Here is a 20,298-nt window from a genome sequence, read left to right on the forward strand (position 1 = left end):
CATGGGCAGGGAATGGGCAGGCATTGTGTGGACTTAGACTTGGATGTCCTGCAGTTAACTGAACCTTTCTCAGGATGTCCTAGATTGGAACTTAGACATTTTCAACTAAACCTGTTTGAGAAGCATCTAAGTGTCAAAAGGATACCCAAACTGACCAGATAACTACTGGAGGGATTAAGTAATGAACCCCACAGTCCCCCAGTAGTCACTGAACCCCTTCTATCCCTCTAAAATGTAAATGAAACGGTACATACCTGGCTCTAGATCAGCAACACTTGGTATGGGATAGCCTAGTAGAGCATCACACAAGTGTCTTAAGTGGTGGGTGGGCTATTGAACCATAGAGAGGAGGAGCCAGGCCCTTAAACCACTCTTAACCACTACATTTATGGTGGACAGTATGAGCTTACCAAAACCCTACTATACTGCTATATAGGTGCCATAAGGGCTATTGGAGTAGTGGACAAGTGGGTATAGTAGGTTTTGGGGGGCTCACCATACATTATAAGGGGGTTATGGTGAGATGTACTTCTCACACTGTTTATCAGTGCCTTCTAATGTGCCCCAATGTCTTGTTGGCATGTCTATGTGGCCAATCATTAGAAAGCTGGCCCCTCTCGCGTCCAAATGTGTTTCATTTGGATGTTTTCAACTTGGATTGTAGTCAAAAATGGGGAATAAAGTTAAGGCATCCTGAAGTTGGATATCCTGGTGGCCCAGATGTCCAACTAGACTATTAAAAAAAAAAAAATAAAAAAACCTCAAAAAACCAACAACCAACTTTAGAGATCCAGCATTTTTGAAAATGGACCCGTCATCTGTAAGTCCAGTTTTGGATGTTTTGCGGGAAACATCCAAAGTTGGACTTAGACATTCTATCAAAAATGCCCCTCTATATTACTTCATTGAATTCATGTTGCAGAAAAATTCTTATTGGTAACTTAACTTTACAAACAGCTACTAGAGGGTTCCAACATGGACCATGTTTTACTGTGCTGCTTCAGGGAACCCAATATCAGAGGGGTTTTCACAACAAACTCTGAACATCGATCTCAGGTCCCAGATGCCCCTACAATAATAATAATGATACAATACTGGTCTGGACATGTCCTGAAAAATCATAAATCATACTAAAACAGCCACACCAGTGGAAATCTGCTTGTTCTATTTCTTGCTGTTCTTCTTATCAGTTTAACTACCACAAAATGCTATAGGTTATATATTAACTGACGTCATCCTCCAACAATAAACTGATTGCTTAAAAGTTCAAACTCGCACAGATGGGGGAATAGTAGATCTAATCATAAAGGTGTATGTGCAAAGCAAATCGTCCATATGGGACTTAACCCAGAATTGTTCCCCACTCGATCTCCCGATTTAAACCACTGGTGCTAACTGTATTCAAATTGAAAAATCTAACGATGTTTTCTCCTCCATAACAATTAGGTCAAATATCCCCCTCATGTAAGCATTAGGACTTCAAGCACAGAGTACTTCAAATGTGTCACTAATGTTGTATGAGCAGGGCTTCTGCTACCTTTGTGCGTAGTTTACTGAGATGCTCCACAATCCTTGTACAAACTGATCGAACAGTATACCCCATATACAATGGACAAAGGGACATTGTATAATACACACGACTCCTGCTGTACTAGTCTGTATATGTGTTAAAAGAAATTCTCCTGCTACCATGTATTAAAAGAAATTCTCCTGCATGACCATTATATTTGCTCAGTAGATACCGCATATGTTCAAACACTGCTCCTACTGCATGGATGGTGTCACATTGGAATACCGTTTATGTTTGTATGTTGTAAAAAAATCAGATTGCATTAGATGAATGCAAATCTTGGAGGCTGTTGGAAAACAGAATGATACTGCAAAACATCCCATTATCACTTGATATGTTTAATTTTGATTGCATATTGTGAATACAGTAAGATTCGTACCAATGTGGGCTCTGACTTGGAGGGGCATGATTCCAGCAATATTAAATTCTGTGCATAAAGTGCTTGTATGCTCTCTTAATGACAGATGTAGGGTATTTTTTTCTTCAAATCGGTGCCTCATATCTATAGCCTTCTCCTTGAAGTCTTGTTGGTCTGAACAAATGCGTCTCAGCTTTAAGAACTAACAAGTGGGTACACTGTCACAAGGATAATCTAGGGTGGAAGCTGTCATATTGTAGCAAAGTGTTACGATCTGTCTGTTTGTGAAAGATGGTGGTTGCCAACTTTGTCCAGCAAAGTAAACTATCATATCAAGAAAGCGAATATGTTTCTGGCGGTGTCGATCACATGAATTAAGCCAGTCAACAAAATCTGCAAGTTTTTGTTTTGATCCTATCCAAACAGCAAGGACATAATCAATGTAACACTTCCAAAAATACACTCGGATGAATACAGAAATTTATCTTCAAATGATGCCACATATAAACATGATAGGATGGGTGCCATCTTTGCTCCCATTGCTGTGCTCTTTATTTGCAAGTATATGTTGAAGTCAAACTTAAAAATAATTCTTGGTATGCACTATAGTACTGTGCTCCATTATGAAATCAGTACATGCAGGAGATAAGGACATATGTTCCAAATGATGATGAGCTACTTGTGTTACTCCATGTTGAGAGAGAGATTTGTGTATAGTGAAGTAATGTCCAAGATTTCTAACCAAGCATTGGATGGTACATTTCAATACATTCGTAAAACATTTATCATACTGGTAGTGTCCTGACCTTGGAATCCCTATGGTTAGAAATTCCACATGTAAGGGGGTAAAAGGATAGTGATAGGAATGTACTACTGTCTGCCTGATCAGGATGAACAGACAGATGCTGAAATGTTATCGGAAATTAGGGAGGCCAACAAAGTACAATAATTATGGGTGACTTCAACTACCAATTTAATAATGAAGAGGGAGCATGAAAACTCACCAATAATTTCCACACATGTTCCATGCACACCTCAGAACCCCTCTCAAAAGCCAACAGCTCAAGAAACCAAACCCCCAATACTAAACAACATTAAAAGAAAAAGGAAATCAAAGTGGAGAAAAACACCAGTTGCGCTTCATAGGTAAAAAAAACCTCCACTTTGTCCATTAATCTTTTAATATTCAAATCTTAAACTAGCACCATAAATTGGACTTCATAGAGAGAATTAGTTAGTAGTAATCATGCACAATCCATGCACAGTTGAAATTGTGCCACAGTACATTCAATTAGATGTTATAGTAAAGGCAAGGCAAATGAATAAAAACCAGGATACTTAGCTGCAGTAATCTCCTTGTGGTTTTGATTCCAAGCAGACTTCACAGGCCTCACAATCCTGCTGCCATGTCCCTGAAAACCTGACAGCGAATCATAGTTTCGCCACTGGTTGCTTCAGGGGTTTATCAAAGTCCTTACTCCCAAAGCATATCCACTATTGCAGTGGCGTCTTCAACTACCCAAAATTTATATATATAAATATGTGTGTATATATATATGTGTATATATATGTGTGTATATATATATATATATATATATATATATATATATATATATACATACACAAATATATACATATACATACAAATATATACATATACAAAGGAAAAAACTGATATGTAAGTGTGTGTGTGTGTGTGTGTGTGTATATATATATATATATATATATCTATATATCAGTGTTCTCCCCAGAAATTTTTTCCAGCCGGGTGGCATGAAAAAGTAGCCGGGTGGGGTGGGATGGGGAAAATTAACCCCCTCTTTTACTAAGGTGCGCTAGCATTTTTAGCACATGCAAACCTCCGCGCTAAGCGGGAAAACTAAAGCCAGCTCAATGCTGGCGTTAGCATCTAGTGCACGTGGTAATTCTGCGTGTGCTAAGCGTATGCTAAAACCACTATCGCAACTTAGTAAAAGGAGCCCTAAATGTGTACTATTTTTTATTAGTTTATTATTATTTTCCAATGCTCAATATGATTTCCTTTTTTAAGGTTTGACACTTGTGCCAGAATATTTTTACTAAATTTAAGAAGTATCCAATTCTAGAAGGGAATAATTAGATATTTGCCCTCTTTCAAATGGTATAGAGGTTTAAAAAAGGGAAAGACGTTAATGAAGTCATTAGGTTCAATCTAGCCATTTATTTCTGCATGAATTTAAATAACTAACAAAAAAAAGATAAATATAGTTCATCCAGTCATATAAGAAATGGCTCTATAGCAGGTGTGCCCACACTTTTTTGGCTTGCGAGCTACTTTTAAAATGACCAAGTCAAAATAATCTACCAGCAATAAAATTTTAAAAAACACAAAGCATACTGTACACAGAGAAAATGTCAGTAAGGAAGGAGGGAGGGGGCACAAACTTGGGATACAGAAGGAAGGGAGGGATACAGAAGGAAGGGAGGGAAGAGGCATGAACTTGGGACATAGCATGGAAGGATAGAAGGAAAGAGATGCTGAGGTGGAGGAGGGATTAGAAAGGGAAAATTGTTGAGCATGGGTGTGAGGGAAAGAAATGGTGTACATGGGGAAAGGAAGAAAGAATGTTGGGCATAGGAAGAGAATTGTTGGACATGTTGGTGGGAGAGGAGTAAGGTAGAGAAAGATGAGAGGGAGAAATGTTGGATGTGGTGTTGGAGAGGGAACAGTGGGACAGATGCAAGAGGGAAGAATGTTGGACCTGGTGGTAGAGGGAATGGAAGAAGAGATGTCGCATGGTTCTGGAGAGGGGTAATAGAAGGAGAAATGTTGGGCATGGGGCTGGTGGACAGGGGTAAAAGATGCTGCACACAGTCCGGGGGGGATGAGAGAGGGAGAAATGTTGGATGTGGCAGTAGAAGGAGTTCGAGCGATATACCCTGGATCCCTCTATCTTTCTTTCCTCACTCCCTTTACAGCAAGGGAAGGAATGAGAGAGAGATGGTGGACATAGCACATGGGGGTGGAGGAGAGAGGAAGAAATGCTGTGCAAGGTGGGGAGGGGTAAAAGAGTGTGCTTTGTGTAGTTTAATTTTGTGGTTACCATTATGTATTATTAATAAGATTATATTGTGGGTATGTAAAAAATGAATGGAAGAAATGGCATTTACAATTAGTACTATTATTAGTATGGCGGCTGGGTCTGGAGTGGAGCCTTGGCAGTGCTTTTGGGCTCCCCAAACAAAAAAGCATTCCACTAACTGGACCTAGTGTGGGAGGAGAGATGGTAGACCTGCTGGGAGGAAGGGGGACGAATGACCGCATCCCAGAAATTTTGGCATAATTTTGCATTTTCAATTTTAAAAATCCTTATCTCCAAGATGCAAACCGAGCTATTTTCTACACATAGCTATTTAAGTTTTTGCATACAGGCCCCTTATATTAGCTTTTTCACTCCTTTATATTCATATGACACAAGTTCACCATTTTTTAAGTTTTCTCTCCCTCTTTTTTCTTTTTTTTTTTTGTGCACTCAGCATCTTGAACATCCCTGTTTACTGAGTAGACATACAAATTTTGGTTAGAAATGATTCCCAATTACTATGCTAACAAGAACTAAACAAATTTTAAATAACTTTACAGTAACTTCAAATCCTGGGGGGGAAAAAATACCACATTACTACTGTACCTGCACATTTTTCCAGTAACAAATTACTAAATATAAAATAATATCAAAACATATCCACAAATGAATTTTGGTCCTTTGAAACCTAGTAATCAGTCATATCAATCATGGAGTAATATGTCACTCACACCCCTATAAGTACAAGGCCAGACCAGTCCACCTGACTTCTACTACCGGCAACCCCCCTCGCACAATGACCTCACCTACTTGAGCTCCCGGAGATTCCTTGTTCGCTACGACGTAGGTGTGGGACAGTGTGGTAGAGAGTGCGAGGTCTGATTTGTTCAGTGTCCTGTCCTGCACCATAGGCATCTTGCGCTGCGGTGAAATTTCCAAGTGAGAGAAGGGGAGGCTTCCCTTGCGCCGTGACTTTTTTTGCTTCATTAGGCATAGGTCAGCGATGGATGAAAACTTACAACTTGCTTCGGGCCTTCCTCATTGCTGGGTCCTGCCTTCGCGGAAACAGAAAGTAGGCAAGACCCGGCAGTGAGAAAGGCCCAAAGCAAGTTGTAAGTTTCCATCCGTCGTTAACCAGTTTCCTGCCTGTCTCCTGCCTTGGCCCGTAGCGAACTCATGCTTCGGGCTCTAAGGTGTGCGTGCCAGTTTCCCTTCTCTTCTTCCCCCGCCCCGGGACGTAACTTCTGGTTTCGGAGGGAAAAGGAGGGAATCCGGCACGCATACCTTAGAGCCCCGAAGCATGAGTTCGCATCTCCAAGCCGGTGAGAGATGGTATTTTGGGGGAATTTTTTTATGTTGAGCGGCTGCAACAGCAGGATTCCTGATAGATGACAGTTGGGCGGTAATCTAAATTAGCTGGGCGGACCGCCCGGTTAAAAAGCCCTAAAAAACTGGAGGACAAAAGTGTAAAGTGATGCATGTGGGAAAGAAGGACTTGAACTATAACTACATGATGCAAGGTTCTATGTTTGGAGTTGCTGCCCAGGAAAAGGATCTAGGCGTCATTGTTGATACATTACCCTCAGCTAAATATTAGGAATTATCAGGAAGGGAATGGAAAACAAACATGAAAATGTTATAATGCCCTTGTATTGCTCTATGGTACGGCTGTATCTTGAATACTGTGTGCAATTCTGGTCGCTGTATCTCAAAAAAGACCTGGGTTGGAAATAGGTTACTGGACTTTATGGACCTTCAGCCTGTCCCAGTATGGCAGTTCTTATGTTCTTCACATAGGATTGACATTTGGGTACTTCATGCTTAAGCTATAGGTCCACAGACTTGGACAACAGCTCCAGAACAGATCCAATGCCCGAGACTATGGGCCAACCAGGTGGGTTTATTAATGACTTATGTATTTTCGGTACAAAGTAAATCACATGTTCTGTTGGGTATTTCTGTAATAAAAATTTGAACTCCCTATTGGTGATCACCTGTGATTACAGAGTTTGCACTAATTTCATATGAGATTTACCATTAGCACATGATCATTTAAAAATTTACCATTTGAGCCTTTACTGTCACCTATTTAGGTGGTAGGAAGGGCTCCCAAGTTAACTGTGTGCTAACTGGTTAGCACATGAATACCCACTCTTTGCCCCTGACATACCCCAAAAAAGAAAAAAAAATTGTAACTGCATGGTTAGTATGCACACATGCCTAAATTAATGCGTAACACTAGCACATCTCACGTTAGGCTTTTTTTTGCTGCATTAGTGAAAGGAACTCTAAACATTATAGATCTTATTAAGTTTAAAAAACGTAATGACTCATCCAGAAGGATATCTCTTTTGCAGCTGATAATTATGTATTTTAAAATTTCAGAAAGATGCCCTGTTTAATTTTGTAGTCAACTTTTAGATGTATATATATTTTCTCAAAAACTGTTAAACTTGGGTCGTCATGTATTTTATAAATCAGCCACCAATCCCAAGTCCATTTACACTTTACAAACAAAAGGTCAGATGGCAATGGAATGGTTGAGGGAAACGATCCTTGAAAAAGCGTAGCACATGCAAGACATGTTGGATCGCAGTTCTCCAGATCATTTAATTATAAGATAAGTACTTTAAAATTTAAAGATAAATGAGGTTGTAAGTTGAAAAATGAACTGAAAAAAACTTGCACTTTAAAGCACTCTGAACACTTTAAGCATTTTACACTTTAGTTGAAAAGCACTTTAAGAATAAATAAGACCAGTGAAGAAGCAGCACGTTAAGCTAGCTGCTATGATTACACTTTGAGAAGTGAGCGGCTGTCCCCGCTGCGCTGCTATGACTTTGATATTGGGGGCTCTGTGCTGTCTTGTTTACTCTCAAGCCGTTATGAATGGGGTGCATATGGTTGGTGCATGAATGGGGGATTGTTTGGGGTGCATGTGGCTAGTGTGGTGTATTGGTCTGTGTCATCTGAGGGATTGATTGAGGGAGTGTGGGGGATGTCGGGTTGTCTTTTTTATACTTACAAAAGTTATTGCAGCCCTGACCAATTCTTTGGGTGGGTGCCCCTTTTTGCACTCTAGTTCTAACTCATCTTCTGGGGACCATGCCTGGTCACTTACTGGCTTTCATGTTGTACTTTTGTTTCCGTTGAGCTTTGCCTTTGTTGGTCATCTCCGGTGCATTCGCCTACCTGTTTTTATAAGCCATTCCAGGATTGATTGTATTGTGTCTGACTACTGTTGCACCCACGACTCTGTTTTCCTATTATGGTCTGGCTGTTTTCTCAATAAAAATTATAAAAAAAAAAAAAAGAAGCGAGTTATGCTTTTGAGGTCCGGGATATGGTGTTAAACTTCATCAGATAAATAGAGTATAAGAAGAATTGAACTATTCTATGGACTTGGGATTGGTGGCTGGTTAATTTTGTACCATGCAGAGGTTATGATGATATTTTGATTTAGTGATTCTTTGAAACATAGTTTGACCAGGGATGCTTAAACTTTTTCAAACAACTGTATCTTCTCTTTACAAGGATTTGTACCAACTCTTGATTTTGATTTGAGCATGAAATAATTTAAGCAAATGGGACAAGTAAATCATTTTTTGATTGTTAACATTTTATCTGTTGGAAAAGGGAACATGGCATAGAAATTGGTGTGTGATATTTTTTTTTTGTAAATATTGTACTGAGGAAAGGTATTTCATAGTCTTTTTTTCCTTTTTCTTTAATAACAGGTTTGTATTACTTCTGGGAAAAGCTCTAGAGAATGGAGCCTGATATTCGAATGTACTCTTCATCCCCACCACCACTTGACAATGGAGCAGAAGAGGATGATGACGATGAATTTGGTGGATTCTCAGGAGTCACTTCTGCTGGTGTGGGTTTTACTGATTTTGACACACCTAGTTATACTAATTCCAAGGAGGAATTCTTGCCTCCAAACCATTTTATGCCAATTTATGATTACTCTGACAATGTAGAAAGTTTTACAAACTTTACTGCTGCTAACACTGTTAAAGATCATCATTTTCCAGAAATTCCTAATTCTACTAAGGGACATTCTAGCCTCTTAGAATCCAATACCAGCCATGAAAAAATCCAAACTAGAACTTCAAATCTGTCATTGGCTGACGAATCAAGCCCAGAAGGGGTACAAATACTGGAACAGAAGGAAGATATTGTCAAGCAAGACACTTTTTCCTCAGAAGTTGTTAAAATGAATGTAAACATAAGTCAAGATCAAAAAATAGGAAGGTGTAATGGTGATAAGATCCCCTTTCTAGAGACTATAACAAATGGGTTTACAGTGTTAGATACAGTAAATCCCCAGGGAACTGAAGATGTGGACAGTTTTACTGATTCAAAAGAATTAAAAACTGTCAGCACACACACCACTGAGCTAAGTTTGGACTCATCCCCTAGCCCTATGGACAATTTTGCAGATTTTTCCACATTTTCAAATAAAGATCACGTACAATTGACAGAGACAGAACAGATAACACAAACTCAAAAAGGTTTAGATAAAGGTGAATTGAGGAGTACTCAGGATAACAATGTATTAAATACAGTTACTTTGCTAAGTTCTTTGAAGCAAGTGCCAGATGAAAACCATATTGGAGTAGTAGATGGCTATATTTGGACTTCAGAAGGCAATGAAGAAATGGCTAATCATGAGCATGTTTATGTCAGGTCTGATATGCATTCCCCAGCTTGGAGATCAGTAAGAGCAGATCAAAGCACTACATGCAAAGAACACTATACAGTTGAAGTCACTCTGGGACAAATGGACCAAGAACCTGATTCTTTAAAGACCCCTGATAATTCTGAAACAGCAGTAGATGATGTTGGTCTCAGAAAAATCCAAGTCAAAGCTGCAGATAAAAGCGGCCTGGAAAATTTGGGGGTCATAGTAAACAATAGTATCAAGAGTGGGTTTACATCTTCTGGTGGTTCCAATGATGATGACTTTGGTGATTTTGGTGCAGTTGATGGTAGCACTTTAGCTGTCAGTAAAAATACCTCGGGGTTATGTAGTAATGATGTTTTAACATTGTCATCTGAAGAGTTTGCACCTTTCAGTGAGCCCTGCGATGAGTTTAGAGACTTTGGGGATAAAAGCAATGCCTTTCATCGTTCTGAATTTAAGCAAATCTTGGACTCTGATGCAGAACCACCTGGAGCTAACTCTGATTCAGAGGGCAAAAGTGTTAGTAATGCAGTAAATGAAGTTGACCATGGATTTACAGAATTTGATTCAGTGCCAAAAAAGCAAGAGAAATGCAATAGTTTTCAGGATTCTGAGGAGTTTGCTGATTTCAGTGAGGCTAGTTGTAACCAGGGTGCAGAATGGAATGCTTTTGAGGATGAGCAGAACGAAAGCTTATCTTGGGCTGCTTTCCAGGATGAACAAACTGATGTTAGCTCTCATGAGAGAGAGGTCTGGCATTCACAACAGACAGATGGAGTGGCTGCAAATGAAGGTGAACCATCCAGTGGTGCTGGCAGGGCTGCTTTATCATCTGTCCCTGAAACAGAAAACATTGGATGTATTCAAGACTCAGCTCCCACATTTCAGGTAAAATTTGTTGTTACTGATTTAATCATAGTTATGCATTAAACACATTTTTTCAAGGAAATCTAGCCAAAAGTTGACAGTTGAAAAGCACCTGCTAATTGAAGTTTTAAAGATTAGACAAGGGCTCCCTTTTATCAAGCCACGATAGAGGGTTTTAGCACAGGCCGGTTAGGTAAATTGAATGAGTGATGGAACATTTACCTCATCAGCCCATGCAAAAAAAAAACCTCTACTGCAGCTTCATAAAAGGGACCCAAAATTAATACAAATTTATTCCATCTGTAGCTTTCTTTAGCAAAATATGCTTCCAATTTAGCTTCTTTTTTAGACTTCACATAGCTCTAATTTGAAGTATTACTGTCAGAGAAGGATACATTTTGGTACTGCCATACCCAAATTACAGCAGAGAGTTTTGTTAAGAGTTATTTCCCCCTTTTAAATGGTGCATTTCAAATTAGTTGATCTTTTAGTTTTATAGTATAAATACAGTACAGTCTCGATTAACGGATGTAACTAGGACTGACTCATTGTCGAATAAATGAAAAGTTTAGATAATATGGAAAATGATGGTAGCCCCTTAAAAATGCATGGAAAACATACTTTATGTATAAAGAACAGACATAAGGTATCTGTATTTAAAATATTGTTTATTAATACACTTAGGGCTCCTTTAACAAAGCCGCGTTAGCGCATGCAACTTTTAATCATGCGCTAACCCCCATGCTGGCCGAAAAACTACCGCCTGCTCAAGAGGAGGCGGTAGCGGCTAGCACATAAAGCCGCTAACGCGGCTTCGTAAAAGGAGACCTTAATCTCAAATCAAAATGGTTTCAGATCAAAAATGGTCCCCTTGCTGAAAAAGTGGGAACCCAAGTCCAAATATTTCTGCACATATTGGAAAAGCTTGATCTAAGCGCAAAGTAATGACTTCTTTGCAACGTGTGAAGCCAGAAAACAGGAAGGGAAGCCAGTCATTTCTTAATTTCAATGCAATGATATTGCGTGTGGAAGGGAGGGGCAGTCAGATATGATAGATGGTCAGATTAGCAAAGGTTGGATGGTCAGAACTGTACTGTAGTAGGGCTGCATTTCAATTAAAATTTTAATTGTATTAATTGTACGATTAATGGCGTGATGTTTATTTTTTCCCCCACTGCATATCCTTGTGACTCTGGGCAAGTCACTTAACCTTCCATTGCCCAGAGTTACAAGGAGCTAAAATGTAAAAAATAAATCACATACCATTAATCGTGATTACAAATTTTAATTGAAATGCAGCCCTAAAACGTTAAAGAATAAAAAGTAATGAAAAGATAAGAAATAAAAAATACAGGCTGAAAAAGTACAAATTAAAGAATCTAAAACAACATGCAAAATAGCTATAAACAGCCTTACAGTTTTCACATCCTACTTCAGAAAAAAACAAGCAAAGTAAATAATGATCTTAAAGTAGTTTTTCCTTATTGCTTTGTTGCAGCTAAAATACTGTACAATATCTATGTAGTTATCAGAATTTACTGTATACAATGTACATATTACTTAACTGTATATTGTTACATCCCTTCCAGATTCCATATGCTAGGTTTTCAGTCCCAACCTGCAATCCGGGAGTTGCAGAAATCCAACACTTTTCTGAGCACATGCTCCTCCTCCTTAGAGCTAGAAACATATCCAGTTTCAATTTCTGCAAGCAATCCGTGCAGAAGTCTTTTGCAAATGCTCTGCTTTCTTTCTGTTTTTTTGCTTAAAGTTAGTTTTGTTCAGTGGCTTCAGTGCCTTGAAACCACTTACGGTGGTCCCCTATTGGAGGAAAGGATGCAGTCCCGCGGAGCTAGACTGCTGCTTCACAGAGAAACTCTGGTGGATCTGTGGAGCCAGCCTGCTGTGTGCCACCCTTCTTAGACTCAGGGACCCTTCCCCTGGGAATTTGCTTGCCTGCTGACTTGTCACGGGTTTTAAGCGCAGGCTGTATGCGTCTAGAGCAAAAAATCCCTGGGTTTCAAAGCGCAGGCTGCTTATCCCATCCCTGACCGCATGGACGAGGATCTGTGGGGACAGAGGTCACAGTCAGTGTCTGACTGACTGGCAGTCCAAAGATCTTTAAGCTGGTCCATTTGGAGCTGTATCTGAGGCAGAAAATCCTTTTCCTTCTCTATTGCTGTTGAAATTGCTGACAGGCAAGGCACTGCACAACTATGAATAAACCTCTATTAGGGAACTTTGGGGGTGGATTGTTAAACGATTTAAAAGTCGTTTTTCACAGTTTCTGAGGGTAGGGTTCAGGTCCCTCACCTCCTCAGACCCCAAATTGCTTTTTTTTTTTTTTAGTTTTTGTTTATTTTTGCTGCTTTTGGCACGAATTTGTGGCGGCGGCAATCTTGGATTTTAAAAATGATCTTTTTTTTCTAGCCATTAATTTTTGTCTCAAAACCCCTCAATTTGATTAAAAATCATTTTGGATGGACTCCCCAGCCCCTAATCTGTTGAATGTGGACATTGATTGTGCTGGATTGACACCGGATCAGCGACTGCGTGCTACATGCTGGGGGAGGGGGCAGGAACTTCAGATTTTGCCTCCTCTTACACTAGAGCTGGGGAGCAGGCCTGGGTTTGTGCATTTGAAAAAAATCTCGCCCAGAGGCTGTTCTGTTGTCTGGCACAAAATGCCTGCGTTCCGAGTCTGGGGACTCTCTTGGCAAGGGTCACGTGCCTCAACAGAGCCCTACCATGGTTGCAAGTTGTGCTCTTTCCCCGGATTTTATTCGGCTTCTTTGGAAGGTGTATTCTTCAGATACCTCTCATTTGACGCAGCCAGCGGGCCCCAAAGTGACGGGCTGGGTCAGGAACTGGTTAAGTGGAAGACGACAGAGGGTAGTGGTTAATAGAGATTGTTCTGAGGAAAGGGATGTTACCAGTGGTGAGCCTCAAGGTTCTGTTCTTGGACCTGTTCTTTTTAACATTTTTATAAGCGATATTGCTGAAGGGCTGTCGGGTAAGATTTGCCTCTTTGTGGATTATACCAAAATCTGCAATAGAGTAGACACCCCAGATGGTGTGAATGAGATGAAGAAAGACTTGGCAAAGCTTGAAGAATGGTCTGAAATTTGGCAGCTAAAATTTAATGCTAAGAAATGTAAGGTCATGCATTTGGGCTGCTGCAAAAACCTAGTTTAGGGGATGAAGAACTTTTGTGCATGACAGAAGAGCGGGACTTGGGAGTGATTGTATGTGATGATCTTAAGGTGGCCAAACAGGTTGAAAAGGTGATGGCAAAAACTTGAAGAATGCTAGGGTGCATTGGAAGAGATACGGCCAGTAGGAAAAAGGAGGTATTGATGATCCTGTTTAAGACTCTGGTGAGATCTCATTTAGAATATTGTGTACAATTCTGGAGACCACATCTTCAAAAATATATAAAAAGGATGGAGTTGGTCCAGAGGAAGGTTACTAAAATGATGCATGGTCTTCATCATAAGGCGTATAGGGACAGACTTAAAGATCTCAATATGTATACGTTAGAGGAAAGGCAGGAGAGTGAAGATATGATGGATATTTAAATACCTACGTGGCGTAAATGCACATGAGTCGAGTCTCTTTCATTTGAAAGGAAGCTGTGGAATGAGAGGGCATAGGATGAAGTTGAGAGGTGATAGGCTCCGGAGTAATCTAAGGAAATATTTTTTTTGTAGAAAAGGTAGTAGATGCATAGAACAGTTTTCCAGAAGAACTGCTGGAGACAGAGACTGTGTCTGAATTCAAGAAGGCATGGGATAGGCACATGGGATCTCTCAGAGAGAGAGAGAGAGAAAGAAATAATGGTTACTGCGGTTAGGCAGACTAGATGGGCCATTTGGCCTTTATCTGCCATCAAGTTTCTATGTCTTTCTTGGCCTGTTGCGCTGGTGACGGAGCTTCCCATTCAGGAGCCATCTTGTCTGGCTGTGGCAGATCTCAATTGCAGTAGTTGCAATGCAGATATTATGCCTCTTCTGTCTCCTTCCACTGCTGCTATACAGGGTGTCCCAAAAGTCACTACACACTTTTTTTTCTATTTCATTCCAGGTATCATTCAGAGAGACTTGAGGCCATCAGCAAAAGAATAGTTAGACTTTGCAGTTTTTGTAAGCGTATCATCCCTTAACCATGGCTTGCCAATTGACATTAGAGCAGCATTGCAAAATTGCCGCTTGGCAAGAAATTTTTCAGTATCCGACTGCAGTTCAGTGAGAGTTTGAGAAGCTTTATGGCCGTCACACTGCTCTAACGCATAACACATTTTACACTATCCATGGCAAGTTTCTCAAAACAGGATCTGTTCTTGACAAACCATGCAGTGGAAGGCCTGCTACTACCACCACTGAAAACACTGAACTCCTGGAGCAGGCGTTTGCGCAAAGCCAGGGCTGCACTGGAACTCAGCATCAACAAAAGTTCGATTCAGTGGATGCTTCAGAAAATATAAAGCTCTACCCATACTGACTTCAGGTTGTTTAAAAACTTCAAGCGGAAGATTATGATGCTCGTGTGGAAATGTGTGAATCACTCCTGCACCATTACCAAAATGACCCTCAGCTCTTGGAAAACTTATGGTTTAGCGACAAGTCTATTTTTCATCTCTCTGGTCAGGTTAACTGACACAACTGTCGAATTTGGGGAAAATCAAACCCAATAGAAATTATTGAGCATGAATGAGACTATCCAAAGCTAGTTGTTTGGTGTGCAATGTCTAGCACTGGGCTGATTGATCATTTTTCTTCCGTGATGCATCTGGTAACATGACCACCGTTACAGGGGAAAATTACCTGGTGATGCTGCAAGGGCGGACTCCACCTCAGCAGAGACGGAACGAGGCTACTTGCAAGCAACATCAAGAGAGAAGTTGAGAAGTTTTTAAACTAGGAAGAAGGGGAAAGCCGACAGTTGACCGAGAGAGAGAGTCGATGGTTAGGGAACTGGTATTCCTGGAGGACCGTGCAGGAAGCTAGAGGGGAAGACTCACCGGATCACAGGCAAGACAGATTGAAAGGGACACAAGAGGGAAGAAAATGTAAGAAAGGAACAGGCCGCAAACTCAAGTGTATGTACACGAACACAAGGAGCCTAAGGAATAAGATGGGTGATTTAGAAGCTATGGCTCAAAAAGATAACGTGGACATCATCAGCATCACGGTAAAATGGTGGACTGAGGAAAACATCTGGAACACTGTGCTACCGGAATACAAACTATACCGCAGAGACAGAGTGGCTCAAAAAGATGGGGGCATTGCCATATACGTCAAAGAGGGAATTGAATCTACTGGAGAGAACACGCCACAACAGACGGATAAGTTAGAGTCTCTATGGGTTAAAATTCCAGGAACAAATGGACTGGAAACGAAGATCGGCATCTACTACTGACCCCCAGGGTAGTCCGAAGAAATTGACGGAGAAATGAAGGTCGAGATTAAACGCATCTGCAAGGGAGGCAATGCAGTTATCATGAGTGATTTCAACTATCCGGGGATAGACTGTAACCCATGTACCTCCGGCTGCGCTAGAGAGACCAAGTTCCTGGATGCTGTAGGCGATTGCTTCCTGGAACAACTCGTCAAGGAAAATGCAAGAGGAAATGCAGTTCTGGACTTAATTCTAAATGGACTGTAAGAACCGGCGCAAGGTGTAAAAGTAGAAGGGACACTGGGAAATAGCGATCACAACATGATCCGCTTTGACCTGGACGAAGGGGCGAAACATTGGTCCAGAACGACCGAAAAGGGAATTACGAAGGGATGAGACTCATGGTGGGGAAGACGATTAAGAAGAGGATAAGCACTGTAAAAATGCTAGAGCAAGCTTGGTCCCTTTTTAAGGCGACAGTCACCGAGGCGCAAAATTTATATATACTGCATATCAACAAAGAATCCAAGAGGAAAAAGAACAAGGAACCAGCGTGGCTCACTGTAGAGGTGAAGGAAGCGATCAGAGACAAGAAAATTTTGTTTAAGGAATGGAAAAGGTCAAGAACAGCGAAAACTGGAATAAGCACAAACAACAACACAGGTGCCATAAGGCGGTAATAGGGGCCAAAAGAGACTACGAGAAAAAAATAGCCAAGGAGGCGAAAAACTTCAAGCTGTTCTTTCGATATATTAAGGGGAAATGACCCGCGAAGGAATCGATGGGACCATTGGATGACCATGGAATAAAGGGAATGCTAAAGAGGACAAAGCAATCGCCGACAAACTGAACACATTTTTTTTGCGTCTGTATTTACCGAAGAGGATATACACAGCATACCGGAACCCATCAGGCTATATGCTGGAAACAAAGACAGGAAACTGACAGGGTTGACGGTCAGTCTAGAAGAGGTATGCAGGCAGATCGATAGGTTTAAGAGCGATAAATCCCTGGGACCGGATGGCATCCATCTGAGGGTCATCAAGGAATTGAAAGGGACTATAGCTAAACTGCTTCAATGCTTCAACTAATAGCCAATCTGTCTATCAAATCGGGAAAGATTCTGGAAGACTGGAAGGTGGTGAATGTTACGCCAATCTTCCAAAAAGATTCGAGGGGAGATTCGGGGAACTACAGACCGGTGAGTCTGACCTCGGTACCAGGAAAGATGGTAGAGGCGCTGATAAAGGACCACATCATTGATCACCTTGAAGGACATGGTCTAATAAGGACCAACCAGCACGGTTTCAGCAAAGGCAGATCTTGTTTGACAAACTTGCTGCACTTCTTCGAGGGAGTAAACAGGCAGATAGACAAGGGCGACCCGGAAAATTGCGAGCCATGGAATGGAGGGTGAAATACTCATGTGGATTAAAAACTGTCTGGAGGATAGGAAACAAAGAGTGGGGGTAAATGGACAATACTCGGACTGGAAGAGTGTCACCAGTGGGGTGCCGCAGGGCTCGGTTCTTGGACCCGTGCTCTTCAACATCTTTATAAACGATCTGGACATTGGTATTACGAGTGAGGTGATTATATTTGCGGATGATACAAAGTTATTCAGAGTAGTGAAGACACAGGGGGATTGTGAAGATCTGCAATGTGACATAATCAAGCTTGAGACATAGGCATCCACATGGCAAATGAGGTTCAATATGGATAAGTGTAAAGTGATGCATGTCGGTAACAAACATCTCATGCACGAATACAGGATGTCTGGGGCAGTACTTGGAGAGACCTTCCAGGAAAGAGACTTGGGATTTCTGATTGACAAGTTATTGAAACCGTCCGTGCAATGGGCAGTGGCGGCGAAAAGGGCAAACAGAATGCTAGGAATGATTAAGAAGACGATCATGAACAGATCAGAGAAGGTTATCATGCGCCTTCACCTGGAGTACTGCATCCAGCACTGATCGCCATACATGAAGAAGGACACGGTACTACTCGATAGGATTCCAGAGAACAGCGACTAAAATGGTTAAGGGGCTGGAGGAATTGCTGTACAGTGAGAGATTGGAGAAACTGGGCCTCTTCTCCCTTGAAAAGAGGAGACTGAGAGGGGACATGATTGAAACATTCAAAATACTGAAGGGAATAGACTTAGCAGATAAAGACATATTGTTCACCCTCTCCAAGGTAGGGAGAACGAGAGGGAACTCTCTAAAGTTGAAAGGAGATAGATTCCGTACTACTGTAAGGAAGTTCTTTACCCAGAGAGTAGTAGAAAACTGGAACGCTCTTCCATAGTCTGTTGTAGGGGAAAACACCCTTCAGGGATTCAAGACAAAGTTGGACAAGTTCCTGCTAAACTGGAATGTACGCAGGTGAGGCTGTACTCATTTAGAGCACTGGTCCTTGACCTGGGGGCCGCCGCATGAGCGGACTGCTGGGCACGATGGACCACTGGTCTAACCCAGCAGCGGCAATTCTTATGTTCATGCGAGGAGTGAACTTGCTAATATCTTTTTTCAACAAGACGGAGCCCCACCTCACTTTGCAAGGCTAGTCAGAGATTTCCTGACTATCAAGTTTCCTGACCGATGGACCGGTCAACAGGATCCCTTTGAATGGGCTCCATGCTCCCCTGACCTTACACCTTGTGGGGCTATATCAAAAGCAAGGCGTATGCTACTAAACTCCATAACCTGTCACAGCTTGAGGAAAGAATATGCATGGCCTGCAGTTAGGTCAGGGAATAGATGCTGCAAAACATCAGAGAGGCTTGCGTCCGAAGGTGGCTGAAAATTATCGAAAATGGAGGCGCTCATGTGGAGGTATACGGGATCCGGAAGGTTCGCCCCCCACATTTCGCCCCCAGCAATTCGCCCCTCACATTTCGCCCCCCACATTTCGCCCCAGACACATTTCGCCCCCACACATTTCGCCCCCCGGATGTTTCGCCCCCACACATTTCGCCCCCACACATTTCGCCCCCACATTTCGCCCCCACACATTTCGCCCCCGTCTCGGAGCGCAAATCCTTACCTCGGAGCGCAAATCAGTCCAGCTACTGTTGTGAGCGCGAGAGAAGCCAAGGGGGATCGAGGCTTGGCCAAAGCGAGACAGCGTCCCGCGAGAGCTGTGCGCGAGCGAAGCCAAGGGGGGGAGGGAGTTGTGAGCGCGAGAGAAGCCAAGGGGGATCGAGGCTTGGCCAAAGCGAGACAGCGTCCCGCGAGAGCTGTGCGCGAGCGAAGCCAAGGGGGGGAGGGAGTCGAAGGCCAGAGCGAGACAGCGGAAAGGGATGAAGGGGGATCGGGGCTTGGGCCAGAGCGAGACAGCGGAAAGGGAACATGAGCTGTGCGCGAGCGAAGCCAAGGGGGGGTAGGGAGTCGAAGCCTGGGGATGAAGGGGGATCGGCGCTTGGGCCGAAAGGGAACATGAGCTGTGCGCGAGCGAAGCCAAGGGGGGGTAGGGAGTCGAAGCCTGGGGATGAAGGGGGATCGGGCCCAAGGCCAGAGCGAGACAGCGGAAAGGGATGAAGGGGGATCGGGGCTTGGGCCGAAAGGGAACATGAGCTGTGCGCGAGCGAAGCCAAGGGGGGGTAGGGAGTCGAAGCCTGGGGATGAAGGGGGATCGGGGCTTGGGCCAGAGCGAGACAGCGTCCCGCGAGCGTACGCCGCGCGCCTCCGACGAGCCGCAGGTCCGCCGAAAGGGAACATGAGCTTATCCCGCTGGAGCGCGCTGATAAGTGCAGCAAGGCCTGAAGTAGGGGAAAACGCTCAGGGGCGAAAGGTGCGTGGGCGAAATGTATGTATAGTCGCCAGTGCTAAATTCGGCCAATCTGGCGCCAATGACTTTGCAAAATTCACCAGAGCTTCTATAAATATGACATGTTCTTGCCTCTTGGTCATTTAGTCCTTTCGATTTCCTGATTAACTGATCTGTGTAGTGATTTATTTAGTTATGGAATCAGTTCTTTCAAAGCGTGGCAAGAAGAAGCTAGTTTACGAAAATCATATTTATGTATTCTCTAAACGAACAGCAGATGACAGACATGCTATTTGGGTATGCGAAAAGCGGTCAAGGTGTAAAGGACGCGTTTGGACTGAAGGAATTGATGGCGAAGTTGTGAAAATCGTAAATATACATAATCATGCAGCACAGGCAGCAAGGCCTGAAGTAGTTCGATTAATCAATGAAGTTACTTCCAGGGCAAGGTCGACACAGGAGACGCCACAGCAGATTCTTAGTGAGGTCATTTCAGGCAGCCATGCAAACGTTGGAGCGCTTCTGCCTAGAAAAGATTCGCTAAAGAGATCAATTCTTTCGTCAAGACAAGTCGAGGGTATGCCGC

At 42.3% G+C, this 20,298-nt stretch overlaps 1 protein-coding gene across 5 annotated transcripts in view; it reads left to right on the forward strand.

The window, feature by feature from the left end:
* AFTPH (aftiphilin) overlaps positions 1–20,298 on the forward strand; it is a 132,727-nt gene that overhangs the window by 25,023 nt on the left and 87,406 nt on the right. For all 5 annotated transcript variants that reach the window (XR_004538699.1, XM_033936288.1, XM_033936289.1 and 2 more), the window contains exon 2: positions 8,728–10,568. Coding sequence is in view for 4 of the 5 variants with exons in the window: in XM_033936288.1 (XP_033792179.1) it covers positions 8,760–10,568 (1,809 nt within the window). In the remaining variant the exon portion in view is untranslated. The remainder of the gene's footprint in view (positions 1–8,727; positions 10,569–20,298) is intronic.

Source organism: Geotrypetes seraphini, chromosome 3 (genome assembly GCF_902459505.1).
Source record: "Geotrypetes seraphini chromosome 3, aGeoSer1.1, whole genome shotgun sequence".
Classification (NCBI taxonomy): domain Eukaryota; kingdom Metazoa; phylum Chordata; class Amphibia; order Gymnophiona; family Dermophiidae; genus Geotrypetes; species Geotrypetes seraphini.